At 45.0% G+C, this 23,032-nt stretch overlaps 2 protein-coding genes and 5 non-coding genes across 7 annotated transcripts in view; 6 read left to right on the top strand and 1 right to left on the bottom strand.

Moving 5' to 3' along the window:
- Positions 1 to 774: 774 nt before the first annotated feature.
- On the top strand, positions 775 to 17,423 carry DHX37 (DEAH-box helicase 37). Its single transcript, XM_026037760.1, has 26 exons — positions 775 to 954; positions 1,840 to 1,952; positions 2,813 to 3,164; positions 3,862 to 4,010; positions 4,669 to 4,761; positions 5,191 to 5,287; positions 5,663 to 5,776; positions 6,539 to 6,640; positions 7,104 to 7,218; positions 7,538 to 7,633; positions 8,247 to 8,320; positions 9,380 to 9,518; positions 9,763 to 9,839; positions 10,425 to 10,657; positions 11,111 to 11,222; positions 11,918 to 12,024; positions 12,650 to 12,838; positions 13,035 to 13,159; positions 13,491 to 13,607; positions 13,732 to 13,901; positions 14,140 to 14,257; positions 14,611 to 14,748; positions 15,108 to 15,202; positions 15,442 to 15,515; positions 16,443 to 16,540; positions 17,041 to 17,423. Exons 1-26 carry the CDS (start codon positions 775 to 777, stop codon positions 17,121 to 17,123), a joined length of 3,360 nt encoding a protein of 1,119 aa, XP_025893545.1. The 3' UTR covers positions 17,124 to 17,423.
- Positions 17,424 to 18,642: 1,219 nt separating this feature from the next.
- Positions 18,643 to 18,714, bottom strand: TRNAA-UGC. Its single transcript has one exon. It is a non-coding gene; the product is annotated as a tRNA-Ala (tRNA).
- Positions 18,715 to 18,937: 223 nt separating this feature from the next.
- Positions 18,938 to 19,009, top strand: TRNAD-GUC. The gene has a single exon. It is a non-coding gene; the product is annotated as a tRNA-Asp (tRNA).
- A 465-nt stretch (positions 19,010 to 19,474) lies between these two features.
- On the top strand, positions 19,475 to 19,547 carry TRNAF-GAA. The gene has a single exon. It is a non-coding gene; the product is annotated as a tRNA-Phe (tRNA).
- A 182-nt stretch (positions 19,548 to 19,729) lies between these two features.
- On the top strand, positions 19,730 to 19,801 carry TRNAD-GUC. Its single transcript has one exon. It is a non-coding gene; the product is annotated as a tRNA-Asp (tRNA).
- A 703-nt stretch (positions 19,802 to 20,504) lies between these two features.
- TRNAA-UGC lies at positions 20,505 to 20,576 on the top strand. Its single transcript has one exon. It is a non-coding gene; the product is annotated as a tRNA-Ala (tRNA).
- Positions 20,577 to 22,105: 1,529 nt separating this feature from the next.
- The window catches only part of UBC (ubiquitin C), a 1,649-nt gene continuing 722 nt past the window's right edge, over positions 22,106 to 23,032 (top strand). The window contains exons 1-2 of the mRNA XM_026037479.1: positions 22,106 to 22,174; positions 22,726 to 23,032. Coding sequence (XP_025893264.1) covers positions 22,733 to 23,032 — 300 coding nt within the window. The 5' untranslated portion in view covers positions 22,106 to 22,174; positions 22,726 to 22,732. The remainder of the gene's footprint in view (positions 22,175 to 22,725) is intronic.

Raw genomic sequence — 23,032 nt, forward strand, 5'->3', positions numbered from 1 at the left:
GCTGGAGCTGGGAGGTGCGGCGGGCGCGGGGCCTGGCGGCGCCGCTGCCCCGGGCCGCCCCCTTCGCGGCCGCGCGTTCCCTCATTGCCAGTGTTCATCGTTGCAGTAGGGCTGCCGGAGCGCTCCCGAACCTTTGCCGTGTTCTTWTTTTTGTGATACTTTAATTCGGGTTATTGCAATGGTTATTCAGTTATTTAAAACTAACTTGTTGCGTTATTTTATTATTAATAATCGTTCCATTACAGASGCTTACAATTATTGTATTAATTAGCTATTTTAACTCATTTCCGTAACAGTTGCTAACGTAATTCTAATTAGGTTCATATTTTCTGAAATTTTACACTGTTCATATAGCTATTTGTTAAAATTATTTTTAATCCTATGCTTATTATTAAAGCCTTTCTCATATAACTTTCTGTTAGTGTAATTTAAGTTTATATGGAGGTAGCAGGAGGCCATGGGTCACACCAAGGTGCCCAGTCCCACCTGGTCTAGTTCCCATCACTTTCAGGGAGACTTGAAAAAAGACCAAATTAGTGTTACCTAAGTCCAGGAAAAATACCCTAAAAGCAGCATGTGCTGAGACCATGGATCCTTATTCCTTTGGCCTTATCAATAATGTGGGGTTTGTGTTGGCTGGGGACCAGGGACTCTTTTTTTTTTTTTTTTTTTTTTGTTTAAAACTGAGCTAAATTGAGTCAGGTTTACAATAAGCCTCTTGAGCAATATGCTAAAAATAGGCTCCCTCCCTGGCATGGATAAATAATCAAACAAATGATTTCAGATGAAGCAACGCTGAAAGGAGTTGATAGAAGTAACGCCCTGGTCCTGCCTTCAAAAAAAGCAAAGAAGAAAAAAGTAGTGAGTGTTTCTCAAAAGCCAAAGAAGCCCCTAAGCAAGAAACAGAAGAAAAACCTGCAGAAGGTTTTAGAGCAGAAAGAAAAGAAAAAGCAGGTATGTTGCTTCCCGGTGGTGAAACTYGGCCTGTGTGGTTTCTTACAGAATGGTTGAGGTTGGAAGGGACCTCTAGAGATCAGCTAGTCCAATCCCCTGCTCCAGCAGGGACACCTACCATGATTCTGCCACAATTAAATAAATTGAATAATACCGGTGCGCAGAAGAAGCTGATGCTGATGGGCATGTGCTGAGGTGCAGCTCTGAGGATGTCTCTCGTAGGCTCCTGGCATGAACATGAGCTCTGAGGCATCTCCAGGACACATTCATGTCGAAGCTCATGAGTTTGTGTTACAGCAGCGTTAGCCAGTTATTTTCTGCRTGTTCTGGCAAAAGCATGAGGCCACCCATGGTGCCTTCAGCGTAACTTCCAGTGGGGAAATAAGATTCCCCTCTCCGTGACTGCACGTGGGGCTGCAGGAACTGACTGTTTCTGGGCCCAGTTTGTTCTGCCTTTGACCTTGGCAAGATGCTTAATTTCCCTGGATGTCATTTTCTTCTCTTTAAAGTAAGACTGAATCATAGGAAGAAGATTCATTGCTGCTGGTGCAGTGTGTTAATGATAAAGCTCGTGTATTGAGGAAAAATATGAGAAGTTCAGTCCATTACTGTTGTGGACACTGCGTACACAAAATACCTCACTAGCGAACCAAATAACCCCATATTTTAAAATGTAGTAGAATGTGTGTGAAGTGTGGCCCTGCTGCAAAATACTGCACTTAACGGAGTTTTAACTGTGTGCTGTTCCCAGTGCTTCTATTATATCTTTAAACCCTGAGAGCTATATTTGCTAGAGTTCATTTGTAAAGCTCAAGGGCYACTCTTAATATGGAACTATTTGCTCATGAAGTATAAATCCTGATTTTGGTTGTTTTTCCCACGTAGCGGGCTGAATTGCTGAACAAACTCCATGAAGTCCAGGCTTCTGAGGCAGAAATGAAGCTTCTGTTCACCACTTCCAAGTTGGGCGTTGGAGAGCGAATGTATCAGACCAAAAGGTAAAGGACTGCTGTGAAGGAGCCTCCAGGGTGAACTGCGGTGGTTTTGAAATGGACATTTTTTTCCCATGTTCTTAACTGCAGACATATTCTTCAAAATGCATTGATTTAAATATTTTCCACTTTTACGTGGTAATATCTTTAAAGTAACATGACCCTTCCTTTCATAAGGGTGTACAAGATGAATAACAATTGTGTATGCAAACGCTAATAATAGATTCTGCTAAGCTAGGCAATTAGTGGAATAAATATTTACTTTTTTTCCCCAAATTGGAAAATATTGACTGATGCAGTCTATAATTAACTAGATCTCCCAGAGTTTCACATGGACGGAGTTGGAATAAATTAAACTACAAATATGGGGCTTTAAGAAATGAATAGATATGGATATAGAGCATGCTTAGATAACAATACGGTTTACTTGTCCATTTCTTCCCTAGCAACRTGCTGGGTTTGTTTTGATTTTTGTAGTCACTGTACAGATCCTGCTCTTGCAACTCTCGTTTCTGGTAGAAGAGAACTTCTCTTTTTTAATTTAACAGGGAAGCAGTTACTATACTCAGCTCCTTGAATGAGTGATAGTATATTTGCAGAGAAGTCTACATCTGACCAAAGTTGGGGTCAGTGAATTGCAGGAGTGTTGGCTGGTTGATCCTCTGTAGGTTATCAGGTGCAGCCTTCTGCTTCAATCGTGGTTACTGCAAACACGAACAGCTTATCCGATTGGATAAAAGCCAGATTTAGGCTCAGGTGGTGACTTTTACTGATTTGGCTTACCTTTTTTTTTTTTGAGTGTAAGAAGTGTCTGGCCTGAGGTCCTGAAGACTGTTGAACAAAAATGTGTTGATGTTTTGTTCTAGGATGGTGCAAGAGCCAGGGGCTGTTGTCCCTGAGAAGATCAGGAGCATCAGTGGGGCAAATAAGAGAAGGCACAGCTCAGATTCAGAATCAGAGCCCGAGGAAGAATCAAGTAGCTCTGAAGAGGAGAAGGAAGAGCAGAAAGAGGAAATTGAGAAGGTTTCAGGCAGTGGTTCGAATGCAGCTGAAAGGCCAGAGGAAGGCGTTGAGGAGACAGCACCTCCTCAGCAGGCTGTTCCTAGTGCAACTCCTCAGCAGGGTGYACCTAGTGCAAGGGTTTGTCAGACAGCGTCAAACAAACCACCTTGCAAGCCCGCAGTTTTCGTCCCTGTGGACAGGGCTCCTGAGATTCAGGTGAGGCTCTGTTAACAGTAAAATGCCTATCAAGGGGGATGGAAATCACAGTATCTTCTGTCTAATTAATTCACCGCAGACACTACAGCATTATCTTGCATCCATTACCAGTACTCCTGACACCACACTAATGTGCGTTTATGGTGCTGGCCCTGGCAAATTGTGCCTGCGCAAGTGTGAGCTTTAAGCCTGTGCAGAAAGAAAGTTGGTTTTGCTTTATGTCATAAGTATTTAGCTTCAGTTATATAATCAATTAGCTGTTTTTCACCATTTTTCACTGGAAGTCTTCAGAAGCTGCTTTTGATTCTCTGTTACACTGTATTAGGGAAGCTTTTTTCCGTTTGATGTAGACGGAGTATTATTTAGAAAGAGGAAAATCTCTGCTCGTGTTTGAACAAACGAGGCAGAGTTTTGAAATAGGTTTTTGTTTGAAGTACCTTGTTAATAGACTCATGAAACTCTGGAGTTTCAAAAATGAAAGTGTAGACCTTGACAGGTGCTTCCTGACAAGTTGTTTTCCTGCGTCTCTTTCTTGAACATGGCAGTGCGATGTTACCTGTTTTAGACATTTTGAAGCCATAGAACTTCCAGGATTCCTGTTCAGAGTTTTTATAAACTAAGGCCAATTTCAGTCTCGGTGAAAAGTGGAAAAGAAGTGTAGACAAAACAGGGCAAGTAAAATGTGTCCTTTATTTAGGAAGCAAGACTGAAGCTTCCAATTCTTGCTGAAGAGCAATCTATCATGGAAGCCATTAATGAGAATCCCATTGTTGTCATATGTGGAGAAACAGGAAGCGGGAAAACCACGCAAGTACCTCAGTTTCTGTATGAAGCTGGCTATACCAGGTAAGAGTCTTCCCTTATGCACAGTAAATGTGATTATGAAAACTCAAGCTAGCTCAGCCACTTATGATTTTATTCTGAAGCAAGTGAACCGAAGTTGCTTTTCTCTATGTAGTGCTAGTGTGGTAGATTTACGAAAAATCTGAAGTAAATAACATTAAGTTTATTATACTCTGCAGAAGTTTGTGCACATAAGAAATGTTTTAAAATCCTCGTGGTAAAAGTTTTCTTTAAAGTTGCTGCCCTGCCCTTTGAAGAGGGGCAGTATTGGCTCCCATAGCATGTAGAGTTTACCTCTGCTTACAGAGGTTTCTTTTACTTTTGCAAGAAAACATGCATGTTTGACTCTTTTAATAACAGCATGGCTATTGCTTATGTGAACATGCTCAGGGAGCACATAAGATGCTTGTGAGCTGTAATAAGGTGTTCTCACCTCCTGTGCTGCTGCGACCTCAACCTGGAAAAAAAATCACTTCAGTGATACATAGATYGTGATATCAATGTACAAATAAGGGTTAATTCAAAGCTTCCTCTATTTAACTTTAAATGAAAACTCTTCTAAGAAATAATAATGTCTTCAGAGCTATTGAGCAGAAAACACAGTAGCTCTTTTCTACATGTTTCTCTCTAAAACAACCTTTTCTCTGCTTCTCCTTCCTAGTTCAAGTGGTGCTATTGGGATCACAGAGCCTCGGCGTGTGGCTGCTGTGTCCATGTCCCAGCGAGTTGCTAAAGAAATGAATTTGTCTCACAGGTGAGGAGCATGGAGATAAAAAAAAAAAACAAAAACAAAAAAAAACAGGGCTTTGCTGGGAGTATAACACTGAGATGAGCCATGTATGTGTTATCAATGGAGATTTTTTTATTGGCTGTTCTGTCCCCAGAGACTTGGTGCTCTTAATGGTTGTATGTTAGAGAGCACTTTGCAAAGATGGTGTGTTGGAAACAATCCAAATTTGTGTCTCCATGAGAAAGTGTCTCACAATAGTGATATAATTCRGAGTGAAATTCCTCTACATTGCAATCAGTGCTGTTTTGTACACGTTAGACTCTGAGAAGTTGATTTTGGGTTGTGAGGATGTCAAGCTCTGATTTAATTAGGTTAAAGGCTGTTTCTCGTATGAACATGAATTTTATGATCTCCCCATGCTTTTCTTGTGGTTATCTTGATATTCCCTTACAGAGTTGTTTCATATCAAATACGATATGAAGGAAATGTGTCAGATGAAACGCAAATCAAGTTCATGACTGATGGTGTGCTGCTGAAAGAAATTCAGAAGGTGAGTTGCTCTCCTCAAAGATATAAATTATTTGCATAGCTAGAAAGAAATACTAGTCAGTTTGCATGGATTTGCTACCAGCCTTTCAAAGCAAAACCAGTTTCAGCACTTTAACTGYATTTCATGTAAACCCTTTATAATCTTGCCTAAGGATTATAACCCTAAATGTTGGGTTTTCTTGCTCTATAAAATAAGAACGAGGAAGAGCATCTTGGGAAGTAGGGCACTTCATGTGYACTTGGGGATTCAACTTGGTTATAGGCTGCTTGTTTCACATAGGATTACATGCACTTTGGGTGATTACATGCATCTCTTAGCACCTTGGGTGAGAGCTCATGTGCTGAAATCACTGATCTTCTCTCTCTCTCTTCCCAGGACTTTCTGCTTTCCAAGTACAGAGTAGTTATTATTGATGAAGCCCATGAAAGAAGTATGTACACAGATATCCTCATAGGCCTCTTGTCTCGCATTGTGCCTCTTCGCGAAAAGGTAAGAGAAGCAAAAACAACTGCACAGCCTGGCAGTGTTCTCAGTGTTATAAGTGGATATACTGGGGCAGGACATGGAAAGGCTTTGTGTGAGGAGGAACAGGGGCTCTATGTTGTGGCAGTCAGTGGGAAATGTGATGAGAAGCAGTAAAAAGCACTGACACGGATAATGCATACTTGATTTTCCCTTGTGATACAATCAGCATAGGACCTACACAAGGGTAAAAATAGTACATGTCAGTACCAAGAGATCGTTTTCCAGTCAATATCCATTTAATTTCCAGACTCATAGTGCCAGAAGACACTGGTAAAGATTTTGAATTAGTAGCTTACTACAAAGTGAGATACTTACTGCAATGCTGAAATAAGCCAGCTAATCACAGTGAGTGAGGATAAGGCTGACAGACACCTTGAAGTGTTTAGTCCTGACAGATGCTGGAAACAGGGTTGGTGGATTATGTGACAGTTCTTGGTACCCATTTTTCCTTTACATATGGATATGCACGTGTGTTTACACAGAGATAAGAGAGTTCAGCAGTTTTCAGGCAAGTCAATTGCTTGTGCAATTCTTTTCTCTCTTTTAAGACAGGCAACATTTGAAGATGACTTGTATCCTTTGTCACTTGACATGGTGCAACCTATCAGTATTTTGGAGAAGAGATATTCAGGCTAATGCTAATTGTAGAGGGGTTTTGTGCTGTATGCTGTTAAACATTCTGTGCTTTCAGGCACAGAATAACACAGCACATTTGTGTCCCTGCAGAAAGGGCTACCACTGAAGCTCATCATCATGTCAGCAACCCTTCGTGTTGAAGACTTCACTGAGAACAAGAGGCTGTTTTCTGTGGTACCTCCTGTTATTCAGGTATCATCCTTTTTACTGGGATCCATGTCAGTTGTAATGGCTGAAATACTGTGAGGACATTCTTTATAAAATAAAATGTAGGCACTCTAACCTTTCCAGTTGGTCATGAGACAATTGTCAGTTTAAAAGTAGCTATTTTGTTTAGTTTGTTTCTTCTTTGAGTGTTTTTCTTACCATTTTTATCAGGAAAGCTTTACCAGGCAGGAAATGATTTATCTTGAAAGACTGGAAATTACAGCTTAGGAGAACTAGAAAGCCTCAAACTGAACAGATGATCTGAGAGAGAAGTTGGCTTTCTAGGCATCCTAGATGGACAAAACTAACTTGTGTGGGTCCAGTGTTTCGTAGGTTACCAAAAATAAGACTTGAGCAGAACACTGAGATGAGTTTGCAGCTTTCATGGGAAAACAAGGGTTGTGCTGGGCTATATGATATTCTCTGTTTATTATTTTTTCTTGTCTAGGTAGATGCAAGGCAATACCCTGTGACTRTTCACTTCAACAAGAAAACCCCTCTAGATGACTATAGTGGGGAGTGCTTCAGAAAAGTGTGTAAAATCCATCGAATGCTGCCCGCAGGTAGGATCACTGCTGGGAACCTCTTTACACTTAACATGTCCCAAATGTTCYAACTTTGTTCTTTTTAATTTTTTTTCTTTAAAAAGACATTGGAACATAATGATACATAACCTGCTTTTAACTGGGAGATTTCTATTGTGCAAATTAGCCTTCACTTAAATCATCGTTATGTTAGTATGTTTTTTGAGAGAGTGCTGTAGACAAAGACCCTGTTTCTCCTTGTTATTTTGCAATTTGACATGTCTTACCAAGRATGAGTCTAAAACTTTCCTAGGTGAAGTAATTACACTGAGCTTTGGAGTTGTCTTTTCTCTTGCAGGTGGGATTTTGGTGTTCTTAACAGGACAGGCTGAAGTTCACTCACTCTGTAGAAGGCTGAGGAAAGCTTTTCCATTCAAAAAGAATAATACTGCAGGTAATGCTGTAGAATAAAGGATTGTTAAAGTTGGAAATTATTTCACCAAGAAGTGAGCTTGCTTTGCACCTCGAGAAACCTCAAAATCCAGGAATAGGAAAAGGTGCAAGATGGATAATTTTGTTGAGTTTGTGCTGATTTGCGATCAGGGCGAATGCTTTTTGTGTGTATACACACACATACACACACAATATCTTCTGATTCCCTGGAATCCACTGAATTTGTTCAGTCATTCTGTTAATTGAGTTACAAGTGGAATGACTGCTGCTTCTTGGTGGTTATTTGCTTTAAGGATAGTTGAATTTTCCAAAGTGGCTTTAGAAAGAAGATTAAATTCTGATATGCCCAGCTAATCCTCCCCTAAACCTCAGGATGTGTTTATGTGTCTTGCTGTCAATCCTCAGTCGTTGTGTGATTGATAAACTAAACTTTAATGTGAAGCTTCTGGGACACCTGTATTCTCAATGTGACCATTTGCTGCCTTTATACTGTGAGGCTTTTTAAATCACAAGCCAAGATTGTGTGGATCCAAGAGAAAAGTATGGCCAGGCTTCCACACTCACTRTATAGGAGAGCAGCTGAGCTAATACTAATTCCCCTTATGTTTCTCTAGGAGATGATGACAAAGAAGAATCAGTGGAAGAAATAAGAAAATTTAAGAAATCCAGGAGGAAGAAGAAAGCTATGGTAATGTGTGATGGCTAGAATTCCACCAAGAGACAGGAAGGAGCAGGTACCTGCCTGCAAAGCCGTAGTCTTGAGTAGCTGCATTTTTCTCCCAACTCTGTTCTAGTTGTGCCTTGTGTCCTATATAGTTCCCTTTCACGGAATATATCCTTTCAGGGATGTGTGTAGTCCTCTTGACTTGGGCAAGGCAGAATTAAATGATATAAAACCTATGGTTTATTCTTAATCTCCAAGAATGTTTTCATCTGATTTTGTCCAAGATGAAAATACTATTTTTTTTCCACAGTTTTCTGGTAGGGAAAAATAAAATGTTTTCCAGTGGATCCTTTCTTTAGTGCAATTCTCCAGTGTTTAGATGGAACATCTTTATCTGCCCTAATAAATGCTCCATTATGAGCAGTGGATTGCTAAGATGTGTCCCTGGACATTACAGGCAGGAGATGGATTTCAATTAAGTACTGACCAATACAACTTTAATGGAAGTAGTTCCAGACTTGCTTTTTCCAGGACTGCTCTCTTTTTGGATAACACCATTTGTTATCCAAAATTGGGACTGATATGTCTGTGAATGAGAGTAGTGTTGTTTCTAACCAAGTCCTGTGTGAAATTTGTTAGCAGGAATTCATGGTGTAATGAATTATTACATCATGAAGATATTACAAGATCTGTCTACTGGCATCAGATCTTGGTAGCCTGAGTAAGGGACACTTATGGAGAAGAGTAAAATTTCCCGTGGGGAAAAAAAAAAAAAGGCTCTGCACGGAGTGCTTTTTAAAATTTACTCAAGTTTTTCCCCCAACTCTCGTAGTTACCACAATTGAATTACCATCTCAGCCTTGAAATATAAATGAAATCACTTAATCTGTTACCTTCCAAAAGTTTGGAATAAGCACTCAGCTTTAATTTTAAAGCAATAGGAATTGTTCATCTTGTCAGTTATGTAAGGGCTAACACTGTGCTTGGAAAGGCTTATTGCTTTCTGCTTTTTTTTTTTTTTTTTTCTTTTTCTTTTTCTTTTTTTTCTTTCTTCTTCCCCCCCCCCGCCTTTGTCTTCTTCAGGCACTGCCTAAAATTGATCTGGACAATTACTCGGTCGTACCAGTGGATGAAGGGGATGAAGACAGAGATGCAGAAACTGATGATGACATGGCAGGATCTGATCTTGATCTAGATTTAGGAGATGCAGACTCAGAAGAAGGTTTGGCTTAAGAAATAGAAATTGCCCATGTACAGTCCATGTAAAATGTGTGATACAAATTAGCTGGCCTTTGCTAAGCTGGTTTGATAGCACATMAAACCTGGGTAATGGAGAAGCTGTTAAGGTTTTCCATTTTCAGCTTTATACCAATTACTTTAGTGCTACTTCTAAATGAGGTTGAGTCTGTGTGGCTGAGCCTTGGAAGCTGACTTGCTGTTTATGTAGAAATCTTGTTTCTTTACAGATGAGAAATCAGATTCTTCCCTTCCACTCTACGTGCTCCCTCTTTATTCTTTACTAGCACCAGAGAAACAAGCCAAGGTAAAAGATTTATTGTCACAAGAATAAATGACCTTTATTGATACGTAGCTATGTTGTGTGTTAAGCCATGTGTGTTTGATGGGTTAAAATTTGCATCTTAAGATGCCCGTTGGTGGCCATACTTGAATGGGCAAATTGAAATGGAATCAGATCAGGTCATGCTTGGGCTGTGTTGTCCCTAATGTGCCAGTTCAGCAAGCTGGAAGACATGAAAAGCTGCAGTCCTGTAGCTTGTTCAATTTAGTCATAGCTGTGGGACCTGCCAGGATCCTRCTCCTATCCAGCAGCACTTGCAGATTCTTATACTCCCTCTTGGGATCTCAGAGGTGACAGATGCGTGYCTAGGTGTGACTAACCATTGGCATCTAGACTGCTTGGGGACTGTGTGCTCTACTTTTTCCTCTGAGGGATTAACAGAAGTGGATAGAGAGCTTCAGGGCTGGGGCCAAAAGTGTAAGTCTTTCACTTAGGTRTATTTCATTTGCTGTACTGTACACGTTGTAATCTCTTTGTTTGCCATATAAATTGACTGTCTCTTTTCATTTACTGACAGTGCATTTCATGTGCCCAACTGTTTTGCTGTAGGTATTCAGGCCTCCTCCTCCTGGAACCAGACTCTGTGTTGTAGCCACCAATGTGGCTGAAACGTCACTTACCATCCCTGGCATCAAATACGTGGTGGACTGTGGAAAGGTCAAGAAACGTTTCTATGACAAAATTACTGGGGTTTCGTCCTTTAGAGTGACCTGGACATCTCAAGCTTCAGCTAACCAGCGGGCAGGTCGAGCTGGCCGGACTGAACCAGGGCACTGTTACAGGTTAGCTAGCTGCCCTGAAGAGGGTTAGGAAAACAAAAAGCTCAACCAATATCCCGTGAATTTGATAGTTTCTCTTGTTCTACTGCCTTTTTGTCCTGCTGTGTCCTGCTTTCACAAGGCGCTAGTGCAGTGCTACTTAAAATGATTTCCGTTTGCCTGATCTTAATTCAAATTGGGGAGGTGAAGCTGAACATAAGCTGTCAGGCATGATGTAGGTTTGACAGTTAGGCATTGCAAGAGCTTTTTGCCTGTTTCAAGCCCGTATTTCGGTGATCAGATCACCTGGGGTGTTTTTTTTTTGGTCAATAAGGCAGTGAATATGCCTGAACAATGCAATCAGTTGCACTGTTGTGTAAGTAGTATTCCACAGCTCCCTTTTTTCCTTATCAATTTTTGATGCATATCTATTAAGATATATTTTCAAGTTTCTAAGCCTTGCTTTTATTCCACTAGGTTATATTCTTCAGCAGTGTTCATGGATTTTGAACAATTTTCTGCTCCAGAAATAACAAAGCGACCAGTAGAAGACTTGATCCTACAAATGAAGGCATTGAATATAGAAAAGGTGAACTTTAAAACTGGTTTTTGTGCTGCTGCACTCATTAAAATGCTTGTCCATAAGAATCAGAAAAAAACATAAATTTGTCCTTCATCTTAACTGCTTGAGGCTGTGTCTTGTTTTAGAAATGAGGGACCTGGGACTCAATTTTGATTCTGCAGAAGAAGCTGCAGAAGTTGCTGTGAATTGCATCAGACCTTAATAGACTTTGYAGCTTCCTCTCTTTTGGCTCAGATAACGGAGCTTTCTCATCAGGTTTCTTGCTAATTAAAAATCAGCAAAATAGCAGTCTTGAAGTTCAGAGACAGACAGGGAGGAGGGCCTAAGCTGTGTGCATATTTGTTAACTTCACAGGCTTTCCTTCAGGTCCCCGAACTGCACAAAGAATAGTAGTTCTTGCCCTGACAAAACAGGGATTGCTGAACACTTTCAGAGAGCAAAATACTTGAGAACAGCCTGACCTAGACGGTGGCTGGAGGTAGTAGCAGTTAAGAGTAACACTGTTATTCCTGTTTCCCTAATTGTTTTGTTTCCTCCCATTATGTGTCCTTTCCTGTTGTTCCTGGAAACCTTCCTAAGTGTTTTCCTTTGGTGAACATGGATTATCCATTTGATAATGAAAGAGGAGGTTTATGCTCCATGGAGTTCTTGCTGTGCTCTGCTCTTCAGCACTGACAGGCGTTTTATCTTCATGTCTGTAGGTAATCAACTTCCCCTTCCCAACGCCCCCTCCTGCAGAAGCACTTGCAGCAGCTGAGGAATTGCTGATAGCCCTGGGTGCCTTAAAGGAGCCCCCGATGACAGGAAGGTAACTTTCACAAATATCCTCTCAGTGATAAAACATGAGTTACCAAAGCAGTGAGCACAGCCTTCCTATTTCTGTTGCATCTTTCACTTTTCAGAATGTCCCTTTATGMATAAACTGGCATCATTATAACAGCCTTTAGTTCACTTGTGTTTGTTTCCCTGGTAGGAGCCTCAGTGTGTTTTCAATTCTAGAATATGCCTCTGCCAGAGCTATTAGGGCCCAGCTATTCTGGAATAAGTGTTTTACTGTCCAGGGTTGCAATGAAAAGTGCAAGAAGTGCCACAGTGTTCTGCTGTGTGCTGGTCTGAGGAGTTACAAGATGCTGTTTGGCAGCTCTGTCTCTCTGTCRGGAATCAGAAAGCCGCTGGTTCCACAGCCCAGGAGAGTCCATGGGCTTTTGTAGCCACTGACACAGCCCAAGGATCAGGCAGGGGAAGGCTCTGCTAGAAGTGCTTTGTGCTGGGCGGGGAATTGCATTTAAAAGAAGAATCTCTGACCTGGCCATTAAGGCCTGCRTGCAACAAACCCAGAGATTAGATCAAAAATGAATAAATAAAGCTGCCCAAGCCAGAAATCCAAACTTTTATTAAAGCAGAATTTACCACATGACTTTTCTTATCTCCAGGCTGAAGGAGCAGCAGACGGCGAAGCTGAGTTGCCCTATTAGTCCCTTGGGCAGAGTAATGGCCACTTTTCCTGTAGCCCCACGTTATGCAAAGATGCTGGCACTAAGTAGGCAGCATGACTGCCTGCCATACACCATCACCATAGTGTCTGCAATGACTGTCCGGGAGCTTTTTGAGGAGTATGACAGGTGAGTAAAGTAGCCTGAGATCTTGTTTATAGGACACGTGGCCTTGTCAYGGCACAGCGACAGGCTGGTGCTGACTCCTGGCTCTGCAGCAGCACTGAACTTCTCTGTAGCTTGTTTTTAAACATGTCACTCTTGCTTTGAGATCAGTCTGCATGCAGACCATACTGATTTGTGCTGTGTTTCATGTTTCTTTCAGACCAGCAGTAAGTGAAGAAGAGACAGCAAAGCTGAAAGGAAAGAAAGCAAGGCTTTTACAGATGCAAAAGATCTGGGCTGGGCAAGGGCAGCTGCAAAAGCTAGGAGACCTCATGGTCATGTTGGGTATGACAGTGAGCGATTTTCTCTGTACTGTTATTTTCCATTTTGTTCTTCCTGTGACCCTGAGCTATTGGCTTTACATAACCAAAGTCATCTTCCTGCTGTAGGGCTAAGTCTAGTGGAATATTTTCTAGACTGTGCTGCAGGCAGCCTCTAAAAGTCCTACGATAACAAAAAAAAAAGAAAAATGAATGCAGGAGTTGCAAAAAACCCCAAACAGGAAATGTGATATGTCCATGTGGGCCAGTGACRGTACTGTCCCACAGCTTAATGTTGTGCTGGGAAAACTGATATACTGAGTTTTTGTCTTGTCCACCTGATGGTTCACTTGCAGGAGCAGTGGGGGCCTGTGAATATGCAGGCTGCACTCCTAAGTTCTGTGAAGAAAATGGGCTGCGATACAAAGCGATGCTGGAAATCAGACGCTTGCGAGGGCAGCTGACAACAGCAGGTAAAAGTCTATGGATTTGGGGAGGAACTGGAGGTTTTGTCTGCCTTCTGGGGGTACCAAATCAACTGGACTGTTGAAAAGTTTTCTTTCCATTGAGTGTAAAATCGATTTTKTTTTCTCTCAGTTAACTCAATCTGCTCTGATGCTGTGCTCTACATTGATCCAAAAATGAAGCCGCCAACAGAAGCCCAAGCAACCTACTTGAGACAGATTGTGTTGGCAGGGCTAGGGGATCACGTAGCCCGACGGATTCAGGCAGAGGAACTCCTGGATGACAAATGGAAAAACGCTTACAAGGYAAGAAGCTTGATTTGACCAAATTCCTCTTTCCTCATGCCTGTGTTTCAGGGGGATGCTCCTGTGCAAAGTCTGGATTTATAAAGGAGCTAGGAAGTGCAACTAGTGTTATTAAACTTCTGTCACTTATGGAAACAATACAAGCAATCTAGGAGAGATTGAAATATGATGCAGTCAGGGAACTGGATTGTCAGTAACTTGTCTCACTCTGCTTGAATTCCTTGTGCTCTCTTTAAAGACCGCTCTCCTAGATGACCCCGTGTTCATCCATCCAAGTTCGATCCTCTTCAAACAACTTCCAGAGTTTGTGGTGTATCAAGAAATTGTTGAGACTACAAAATTATATATGAAAGGTAACGTTTGGTGGTCTATACAGATATATACGGATACTTGGATCTTTTAATTCCTAGGGTTTAACCTAGGAAAAATGGGCCAAATTTAGTCCTCCCTTTTCCCTAGTAAAATGGACTGGAAGCTGGACTTCTGAAACAGCTTCTCTGCAGTAGCCCACTCAGCAGTAGCTGCCCTTTAACCATTGGCACAAGYGAAAGAGGTTAAAATCCATGCATCTGACTTTAAAATGGCCCATAAATAAACCTTTGTGGAGAATGAGAGCCTCCCTGTGTGCTTTACTCACAGGACTGTTGGCTCGTGCCTGGCTCTTGTCAGCAAGACTTCATTTTGCAGCCTGTTTTTCTTTTCTAAGGTGTGTCTGCTGTTGAACCTGAGTGGATTCCTGTTCTGTTGCCACCTTACTGCCACTTTGGGAAACCCCTGGAAAATCCTCCTCCATCTTACTGCCCCGAAACAGGCAGAATTCGATGCCACAGGCCAAGTGTCTTCTGTAAGTTTCTTGAAACAGCTTTCTCAGTAACTTTGTCTAAAAGATGCTCTTCAGACGTTGTAGTGCTATTTAACAATACTGTCAAGAACACCAAAAGGGTTAAGCTCAGCTTGGACAGTGCCAAGGACTTAAGAGTGGTTTGAGTAACTCTGTGGGTTTCACAGGGTTTGAATACCAGCATTTTCCCCGTGGCCTAGCTGTTTTATGCCCATGTCTTCTCACTGTTATGAAGAATCGAGGCAGTCTGGGTGATGACAGTCACTTCTCCAGTTGCCTTAGCACCTAATTGTCACATCTCACATGGAAAATTATCCTCCTCTTTGATCATTAAGGAAACCCAGTGTGATCTTTCTTTCTAGATCGAGTGAGCTGGCCGCTCCCTGCCGTGGAAGTTGATTACCCAGAAGGTATCGATCGCTATAAATACTTTGCCAGGTTCCTGCTGGAAGGAAAGGTAAGGATATTCCAGCTGCCTCACTTCCTTGACATTAAATATGGTTTTAGCCCAGCTTCTAGAGGAGGTGAACCTGATGGCTGCCTGCTTTGGGTGTCCAGATGAGAGAAAGAGATAGCATAATGGGGAATATGGAAACCTCTAGGAGTCTGTGTTCATTAATCTTTATTTCCACAAGACAATTCATTTACTTTGTTTATTATATAATCACAAATAACTCGATCTAACAAATCTTCCAGGTTATTGAAAAATTGGCCTCTTACAGACAGTGTCTGCTGTCCARTCCTCTCATAATGCTGAAGACATGGTCCAAGTAAGTTGTTAACAACCAACTTATTTTTCCCTCCACTGAATGTTTTTAACTCCCTTAAAAAAAAAAAAAAAGAATCAAGCTAGAGAGAGTGTTCTAGATAATGATCTAGGTTGTCACTGTAGAGAGAGGAAAATCAATTTCCTTGGCAAGAAAAATTCTGTCTCAGGAGAACTGGCCTAGTTTAAGGGCAAGTATGGAAGCACACATGCAGCCCACTGGTTGCACTGACCTCTGYGAGCTGATCTGTGCAGATAAATTGACCACATATGTAAGTAGCTTTTTCTATTTTTTTATTGGATCTAGGCAATTGTACTAAAAAAAATCAGGTTTCCAAAGATATTTGTCCTTTTATTTTCTGATGCTTTTGATGACATTTAAAAACTGTGACCCTCAAAAGGAGTCAACTATTGCTTCTCATGTCATTCCTGTGCTGCCCTCTTGTTTACCATAATAAGCCGTTTTTCTAAGTTTTATGTGAGTTTTTGTGGAGCTGATAGGTAGAATTTTGAAAGACCTTGTTAAATGTACCAAACACAAACATTACACTACAGTTACAAAGCATTCCCTTTTTTAGTCAGGAAGAGCTCAACAGCAGACCTGTGGATTCTTGCTTTACTTCGTGCTATTTTGTGTAGTTCTGTTTCCTCAGTGTGAGGTAGTTTCTTGCTGCCTCTTCACGCCATCACATAGTCTGCTAAATTTTATTTAGCCAAAAAAAGGTAGGATAATGACTTGTAGTGAACTTTTCTTAAGCCAATGGCATGTTTCTGTATCCGAAAGACATGTGTTTTTACACATCTGCATTTAGTCTCTTAGAAGTATTAGAGGATGCATTAAGAGTGATAGACTGAAAGTTGTGATGTACTTTGCTGTCCTTGAGCTAATGAACGTTGCTTTGTTATGCCATTTTATTTTGGACTTTTCTAGGCTTCAGCCCAGAACAGAATCCCTCCTGCAGGCCCTCGTTGCAGAACATTGTGATAACCGCGATGCTTTGCTGGCTGCATGGAAGAAAAATCCTAAATGTGAGGGTCCTGCTTGCTTCTTGATCAGTTGTTTTGGGAGGGAGGGAGTGGAGGGTTGTGATATCTCAAGCACAGTTGGTATTTTGAAGTGTAGTTAAAAGGCTCTCTCTTTTGTTTCATATACTTCAAATACTGTTTTCTAAGAAGCAAGCACTGAAGAATGGGCTCTTTGTGAAGAGCTGTGGAGCTTTCTATCCTTTAGAAAACAGCATTTCTTTATATATGAGAACTTTTTGTAGAGTTTTGTCAAAGTTAACTGTTTGGGTTTTTAAAAGAATAGATTCTATGATGGTACTGAGAGCACATACAGGAATAATTCAGTGTCAGGTAAAAGTCATTTTTATCAATACCAGGCTACCAAATTATAAGGTGTCAAAACTCAGACAAGTGTCCTATTGATGGAAAGGTGGCTGGGGCCACCTTTGGGCCTCGACTGTTCTGCAGGCGGCTCCAGCCCTCGGCCCCTGCAGCTGCCTGAGGGTTCTTCCCTTTCACTGCAGATTTGCTCGCTGCCTATTGCCAGTGGATCCCTGAGGTTATGCACGCTGAYGTAGCCAAGAAGTGGCCTCCGGTAGCACTGTGAAGTGTCCTGCTTCTCCAGGGTGCTTTGAGAGCTTGTATCGTGGAACAGAAGTGGACTTGATAATAACTGCTAGCACTACCTTTTTATAAATGAACTGTTTTTGACCCTGTTTCTTTTGGGAAGCCCTCTGTATTCTTGGAAGCTTTACCAGCTATTTCACTGGTATTTTGTAATATAAATGTTTGGATAATTTTATCCATTTTATTGATTATGTATTATGAAAGTTTCTCTCTGGACTATATTAGTCAAATGGGCTATACTGTATGCAGAGTTGGTGTGCACAGGAGAATATTTTTCTGTGTGGGATAGTGTAATAAACAGAATTCTAGAACTTTCTGGACTCTTCTCACATACAGCTGTAGATCCGAGCCCTGGCTAAAGCTTTGGTCCCCATATGTCTTTTTCTGCTGTCCCCTGTAGGAGTTTGTCGCTGGAGCAAGCACAGTATCCATGAACCTGCCTTCCCAAGCAGTAAAAATAGGGGACAGAGGGAAGTTTTAAAGGTGAAAGAGCTCTGGGGGAGAGGCGCTTTACTGGGCACCCTTAAAATGCAGAAGAGCTGCCTCTTCTAAAACAACTAGACTAGGCCTGATTTATGATCTACACACCCATGTATATACATGTTTACAGTGCAGAAAAGGCTTTTCTCAGAGAAGCTTTTACTCTGTTTTCTGCACTTTCGTAGTGTTGAGGAAAGAGGAAGCTGAGCAGTTGTTCCCTGCCAGCTCATGCAGTGCCTCGTATTGGCACTGGGTGACACAGTGCGCCGCGTTCCCGAGTCCTGCTAAGTTATTCCATGTGAACTGCAGCATCCAAGGACAAGGTGAGGCGATGTCCAGCAGACTTGGAACGATGCTTCACTGTGAACAAGTCCAGACAGTCATTTTTACGCCCTTGAATGTGAGCCTGAACAAACTGCTCAGCCTTCCTGTGCCAAACTATAGCCAAGGCAGAATTTCGGCCAGGAATTTCCTGAAGGACAGCACAYGAGGACCGTGCCAGGACCCATGTGCTCCCTATCTTGACTGGAACTAAACTAAAACGAAATAAAATCCCTGGGATGATTTTGCAGCAGATTTTCCCGGGCACGTTTTGTCTTGTACTGTGCTGTTGACTGGTAAAGATGAGAAGAATCAGAATAAGAATCGACCAACTGCAAAACCCAGGGTCCTCATGCAGTGTAAGTACAGCAAGGAATGTAGGGGTCTGCGCAGTCATTTTTGTAGGGAAAGTATCTGAAACATGCCCTCTTACACTGGCCCACGTGCTTGTGATCCCGTGTTCTAGGCTTTTCCGTGGTTTAAGGGTGCTACTCTGTGACCTACGGTGCTCCAGAACCTTCCTGAAAAGGTAGAAGGGAAATGTCGTGGCTATTATTATTAACTACAACATAAAATAAAAAACTAACCTTATGGGGCAAGAAAACTGCTCCACAGAAAGCGTTAACCTTCCGTGTGGATAGAAAAGAAAAAAGGGGGGGAAGAGCAGAAAAGAGGGGAAAAAAAAAAAAAAAAAAAAATGGAGATGCCGGGGATTGAACCCGGGGCCTCATACATGCAAAGCATGCGCTCTACCACTGAGCTACATCCCCTGGCTGTGAAAGATTTTCCCGCCAGGCGCAGATAGCGCCGGGGCGCCCCCCCCCCCCGCCGCAGAGCAGGCAGCCGCTCCTGCCATGGGGCTGCGGGCGCTGGGCCGGGACCGACGCCGCTTCCCTCCCTTTTCCCTCCTTTTTCTCTCCTTTTCTCCGCGCTTCCCGCTCCAGGGCCCCGCGCGGTTGTGGCGGCGCCGGGCGAAAGGCCCGCATGCGCCAATCCTCGTTAGTATAGTGGTGAGTATCCCCGCCTGTCACGCGGGAGACCGGGGTTCGATTCCCCGACGGGGAGGTCATAGTTTTGCTCCCCGCAGCCATTTTCTCCTCTCCGAGCCGTGGCGTTTTGCCCGTTTTCGTCCGTTTTGTGCCGGCCTTTCCGCCTATCACCGAGGCCTGCACAAAACCGCGGGGCTCGCTATGGGGGGAATAAAAGCGAGAAGTGGAGCGTGTGCTGAGGAATTAGTGTTCCCTGGCCTGCGAACCCTTTAGGAGACACACGATACCCCAGAGCGTTCCTGTGCGTGCATCGGGGGACGAACCGACTCCTCCCCGGTGTCCCCGGGGATCTTCCAGCAAGGCTGGACGCTGGAATGCTGCAGAACTGTGTGTTTTGCACTGACGGAAAGATGATAAAGTTGAGCAAATGTCTCTGGAGGTTTTTCCTGCAGCAGGTAASGGACAGACCCAACCTCATCCGGGGGGGAGTGCCCGTCGTGCGGGCCGTGGTAGCGGGGGCCAAAAAAAACCCTCCATGGGTGCCGAAATAGCTCAGTTGGGAGAGCGTTAGACTGAAGATCTAAAGGTCCCTGGTTCGATCCCGGGTTTCGGCAGTGGGTGCCTTATTTTCTTCTTTCCTATGGGCTCTGATTTTTAGATTCCCACACGAGCAGAGATCCCAAACGATCCCACGGCGACGCTGTGGTTGGCGCTTCCCGGCGGGAYGGCCCACCGATCCCGTGATCCGCGCGGCGCTGCTAGGGGGCGGTCACGGCCAAACGCTGTTATCGGTCCGTCCTCGTTAGTATAGTGGTGAGTATCCCCGCCTGTCACGCGGGAGACCGGGGTTCGATTCCCCGACGGGGAGGATAATTAGTTTTCTTCCTCCTTTTATTTATTTTTATTTTTTTTTTTTTTTTTCCCTCTCACCCATTTTGGTTGCTGTGGCCAAAACCTCTAACTTAAGAAGGGAAAAAATGCTGTGGTTTGGCTACAGGAAGGCCCCTGTACGTCTGAGGGTACCTGAGGTTCCAACACAGCTCTGCACGCTGCAGGGCTCTGCTCCTCCGGCACTTGCAGCGGGATCCAGGCCCCAGGAGCCACCCGGCTGCCCATGTCCTCCCAACGTGTTGCAGAGGGTTTCTACGAGTATCTCCGCCCTTCCCTTTCCTTGCCTCCTCTTGCTGCTGGTATTGTACACAAGGCATAGCTTCAGCTCCCTGTTGTTCCAGGGCAGGAGCTCCGCTTCCCTGCGCCTCTTGCCCCGTACCCCGCATGGGCGCCATAAAATCCCACCCCACAAACTGGCCAAGGCGGCAGGTTTCCCTCAGAGAAGACCCAGCCTTTGTGGCCACCCGTTGCCCGCAGCCCTCCGCGCCGGCCCAGCGGCGGGACAGCGGGGAGCAGGAAGGCGGCGGCAGCAAAGGGAGCGCTGCAGGCGAGCACGGGAGGAGGAGCGGATCCCCAGRGCCGCCCCCCATCCCCGGCCGCCCGCGGGCCCCTCGGCAGGTCCCTCATGGCCCCATGGCGRCGCCTCACGTAGCACCGGGCGGAARCYCAAATGCGGGCAGGGGGATGTAGCTCAGCGGTAGAGCGCATGCTTTGCATGTATGAGGTCCCGGGTTCAATCCCCGGCATCTCCACGGGGGCTTCCATTTTGCCCCCCGCRAAGGGAGCCGCCGCTGTTGACCCGGCTGGGCCTGAAGCGGCAGGCAGGACTGCTGCCGAGAAGGACTGCTCGAGAAGATGGCGCGGGAGGAAAACAGAGCTGCGGCCGRGCTCGCTGGCAGCTCCTCCGCGCTCAGGGGACATCCGCGCGCCAGCAGCCAGCCATAGATATGGAATCTATCAAATGAGGGCCCAGCGCCTGTTTTGCAGTCCGCACGTTGCAAGAGGTGCCACTTTTGGGGTGCAGGGCTTCAGAGTTTGGTTAGGGAATAACACATGAGGTACAAATGCAGGGAGGGAGCCGGCGCAGGCTGCCCCTCCTAGACAGGACGGYGCTGCATCGCCCGTAGTGACTCACAGCACAGAACTCCATCTTGTGAGGTGAGGGCGCCTGCCCTCCGCCTTCTGCGGATGTTTGCAGCCCTGAATGCACGCCCTGTAACTAACTGAATAAGCTCAGTGTTGTTCACTCTCACACCAGATGAAAGGCCTCCTAAACCTGAAAGTCTTTCCAAACCCTTCCTGTTTACCTAACTCCAGATGTACACAGCACAACACACTGAGTGCAAGTCCTACCTCAGGTTGCGCAGAAACCCAGCCCTTTGGGGATCATTTTTCAGCTAAATGGCTGAAGCCATTGGATGTTTGAGGGTTTATTATTATTATTATTATTGTAATATTTGGTTCTAATATGAATGCAAAGAGGCCCGCAATGTCCCCAATGCCTTCTCCTCCTCTAAACTCTGTGGGATGTTCRTGTCCAGCTCTCAAACTTCCTTTCTCTTTCACTTCATCTTTCTGTCTTCATTTTCTCCCTCGCCCTGCTTCAAGGCTGGGCACTGGCTTCATTCCTCCATCTTTCTTTATATTTATATAAATGCTCGTATTAGTAAGGGTGGCACACTAGGCCTAGCTTTATTTGTGCCAGCCCTGCTGCCTTTCTGTATCATTTATGCTCTGCAAGAGGAGAGCTCACAGCCCTGCCGCTCTCCCATGGCACATTAAACATATATATGAGATTTCCTCCACACAGCAACGAGTAGCTTCCTTTGAGATTCAATAATGCCTTTTTGCCCCTTCCTCAAGCAAACCCCAGCAGGCCTGCAAGGCAAATCCCTCCTCACAGGAAGTGAGGAGCCGCGCTTGAAAAACGGACCTAAACCGGCGGAAGAAGGTTTTAAAATTCCCCTYAGAAAAGCTTTAATCGCGGGGACGGCCACAAAATTGAGGGGGTCGACAAGAACCTCAGCACCCCAGTCCCGCCGCAGCGGMTCCGGGCCGGGTTTTGCCCCCAGCTCCATTGTCCACTCGCAGCCCCGCCCCTCCCGCCAAGCGGACGCAGCACCGCGCGGGTTGCCCTGACGCTTCCGCGCTGCCGGGACTCGCGTTCCGCCCCTACGTTGGGACGGCGGGCGGTGCAGCAGACAAAATAGTGCGGAGCGGAGTGATTCGAGCTGCGGTGGGCGGGGCCAGAAAGGCTATATAAGGGGCGGGCGGCTCGCTGTGTGGCGCAGTTGGAGCCGTTCGGATCTCAAGAGTCGTTGTGTTGTCGGCGTGGTGTGCGCGCTTCGCGGTGAGAGCTTCGCGGGGAGCGAGGAGGGCGATTGCTGTGGCGGTGGACAGGATGTGTGCGGAGGGGCGGTGTGTGGGGAAGGGAGAGCGCGGCTGGTCGAGGTGGAGGGGATGCGGGGCGAGGTGGGCTGGGGGGAGGCTGAAGAATGAGATGGCGGCTCGTGGAGCGGGTGTGGGATGGGATGGCGGCCTCCGGAGACGGGGCAGGACGTTGAGCTCTCGCCTAATGGCAGCAGCGCGAGACGGCGACGGGAGCGGGGGAGCCACAAAGAGCGGCGGGGAAATGGCGGCCGCGCAGGCGCGACAACCCCCGCCAAGATGGCGGACGGGCGCGCCTTGGGCGGGAAGTGGAACGGGGAAGGTGGCCCCGCCCCTTGCGACGTGGGCGGTCTTAGTGCTATGACGTCACGTGACGACGCGTTCTGGGGAGCCCCGCCCCTCGTGCTGCCCCGGGGACGCTGGGGCCCATGGAGGGGTGAAGCTGGTCCTGCTGCAGCTCCTCTGCACCAGGAAAGGAAGAGCACTGAGGCACACTTGTGTTATCTCTTGCAGAGCAAAAATGCAGATTTTTGTGAAGACTTTGACAGGGAAGACCATCACCTTGGAGGTTGAGCCCAGTGACACCATTGAGAATGTGAAGGCCAAGATTCAGGACAAGGAGGGCATCCCCCCGGATCAGCAGAGGCTGATCTTTGCTGGCAAGCAGCTCGAAGATGGACGCACCCTGTCTGACTACAACATCCAGAAAGAGTCCACCCTCCACCTGGTGCTGCGCCTGAGGGGTGGCATGCAGATCTTCGTGAAGACCCTGACCGGCAAGACCATCACCCTGGAAGTTGAGCCCAGTGACACCATTGAG

This window comes from Nothoprocta perdicaria, unplaced genomic scaffold (assembly GCF_003342845.1).
Source record: "Nothoprocta perdicaria isolate Ctin4 unplaced genomic scaffold, notPer1 scaffold_2, whole genome shotgun sequence".
Lineage (NCBI taxonomy): Eukaryota > Metazoa > Chordata > Aves > Tinamiformes > Tinamidae > Nothoprocta > Nothoprocta perdicaria.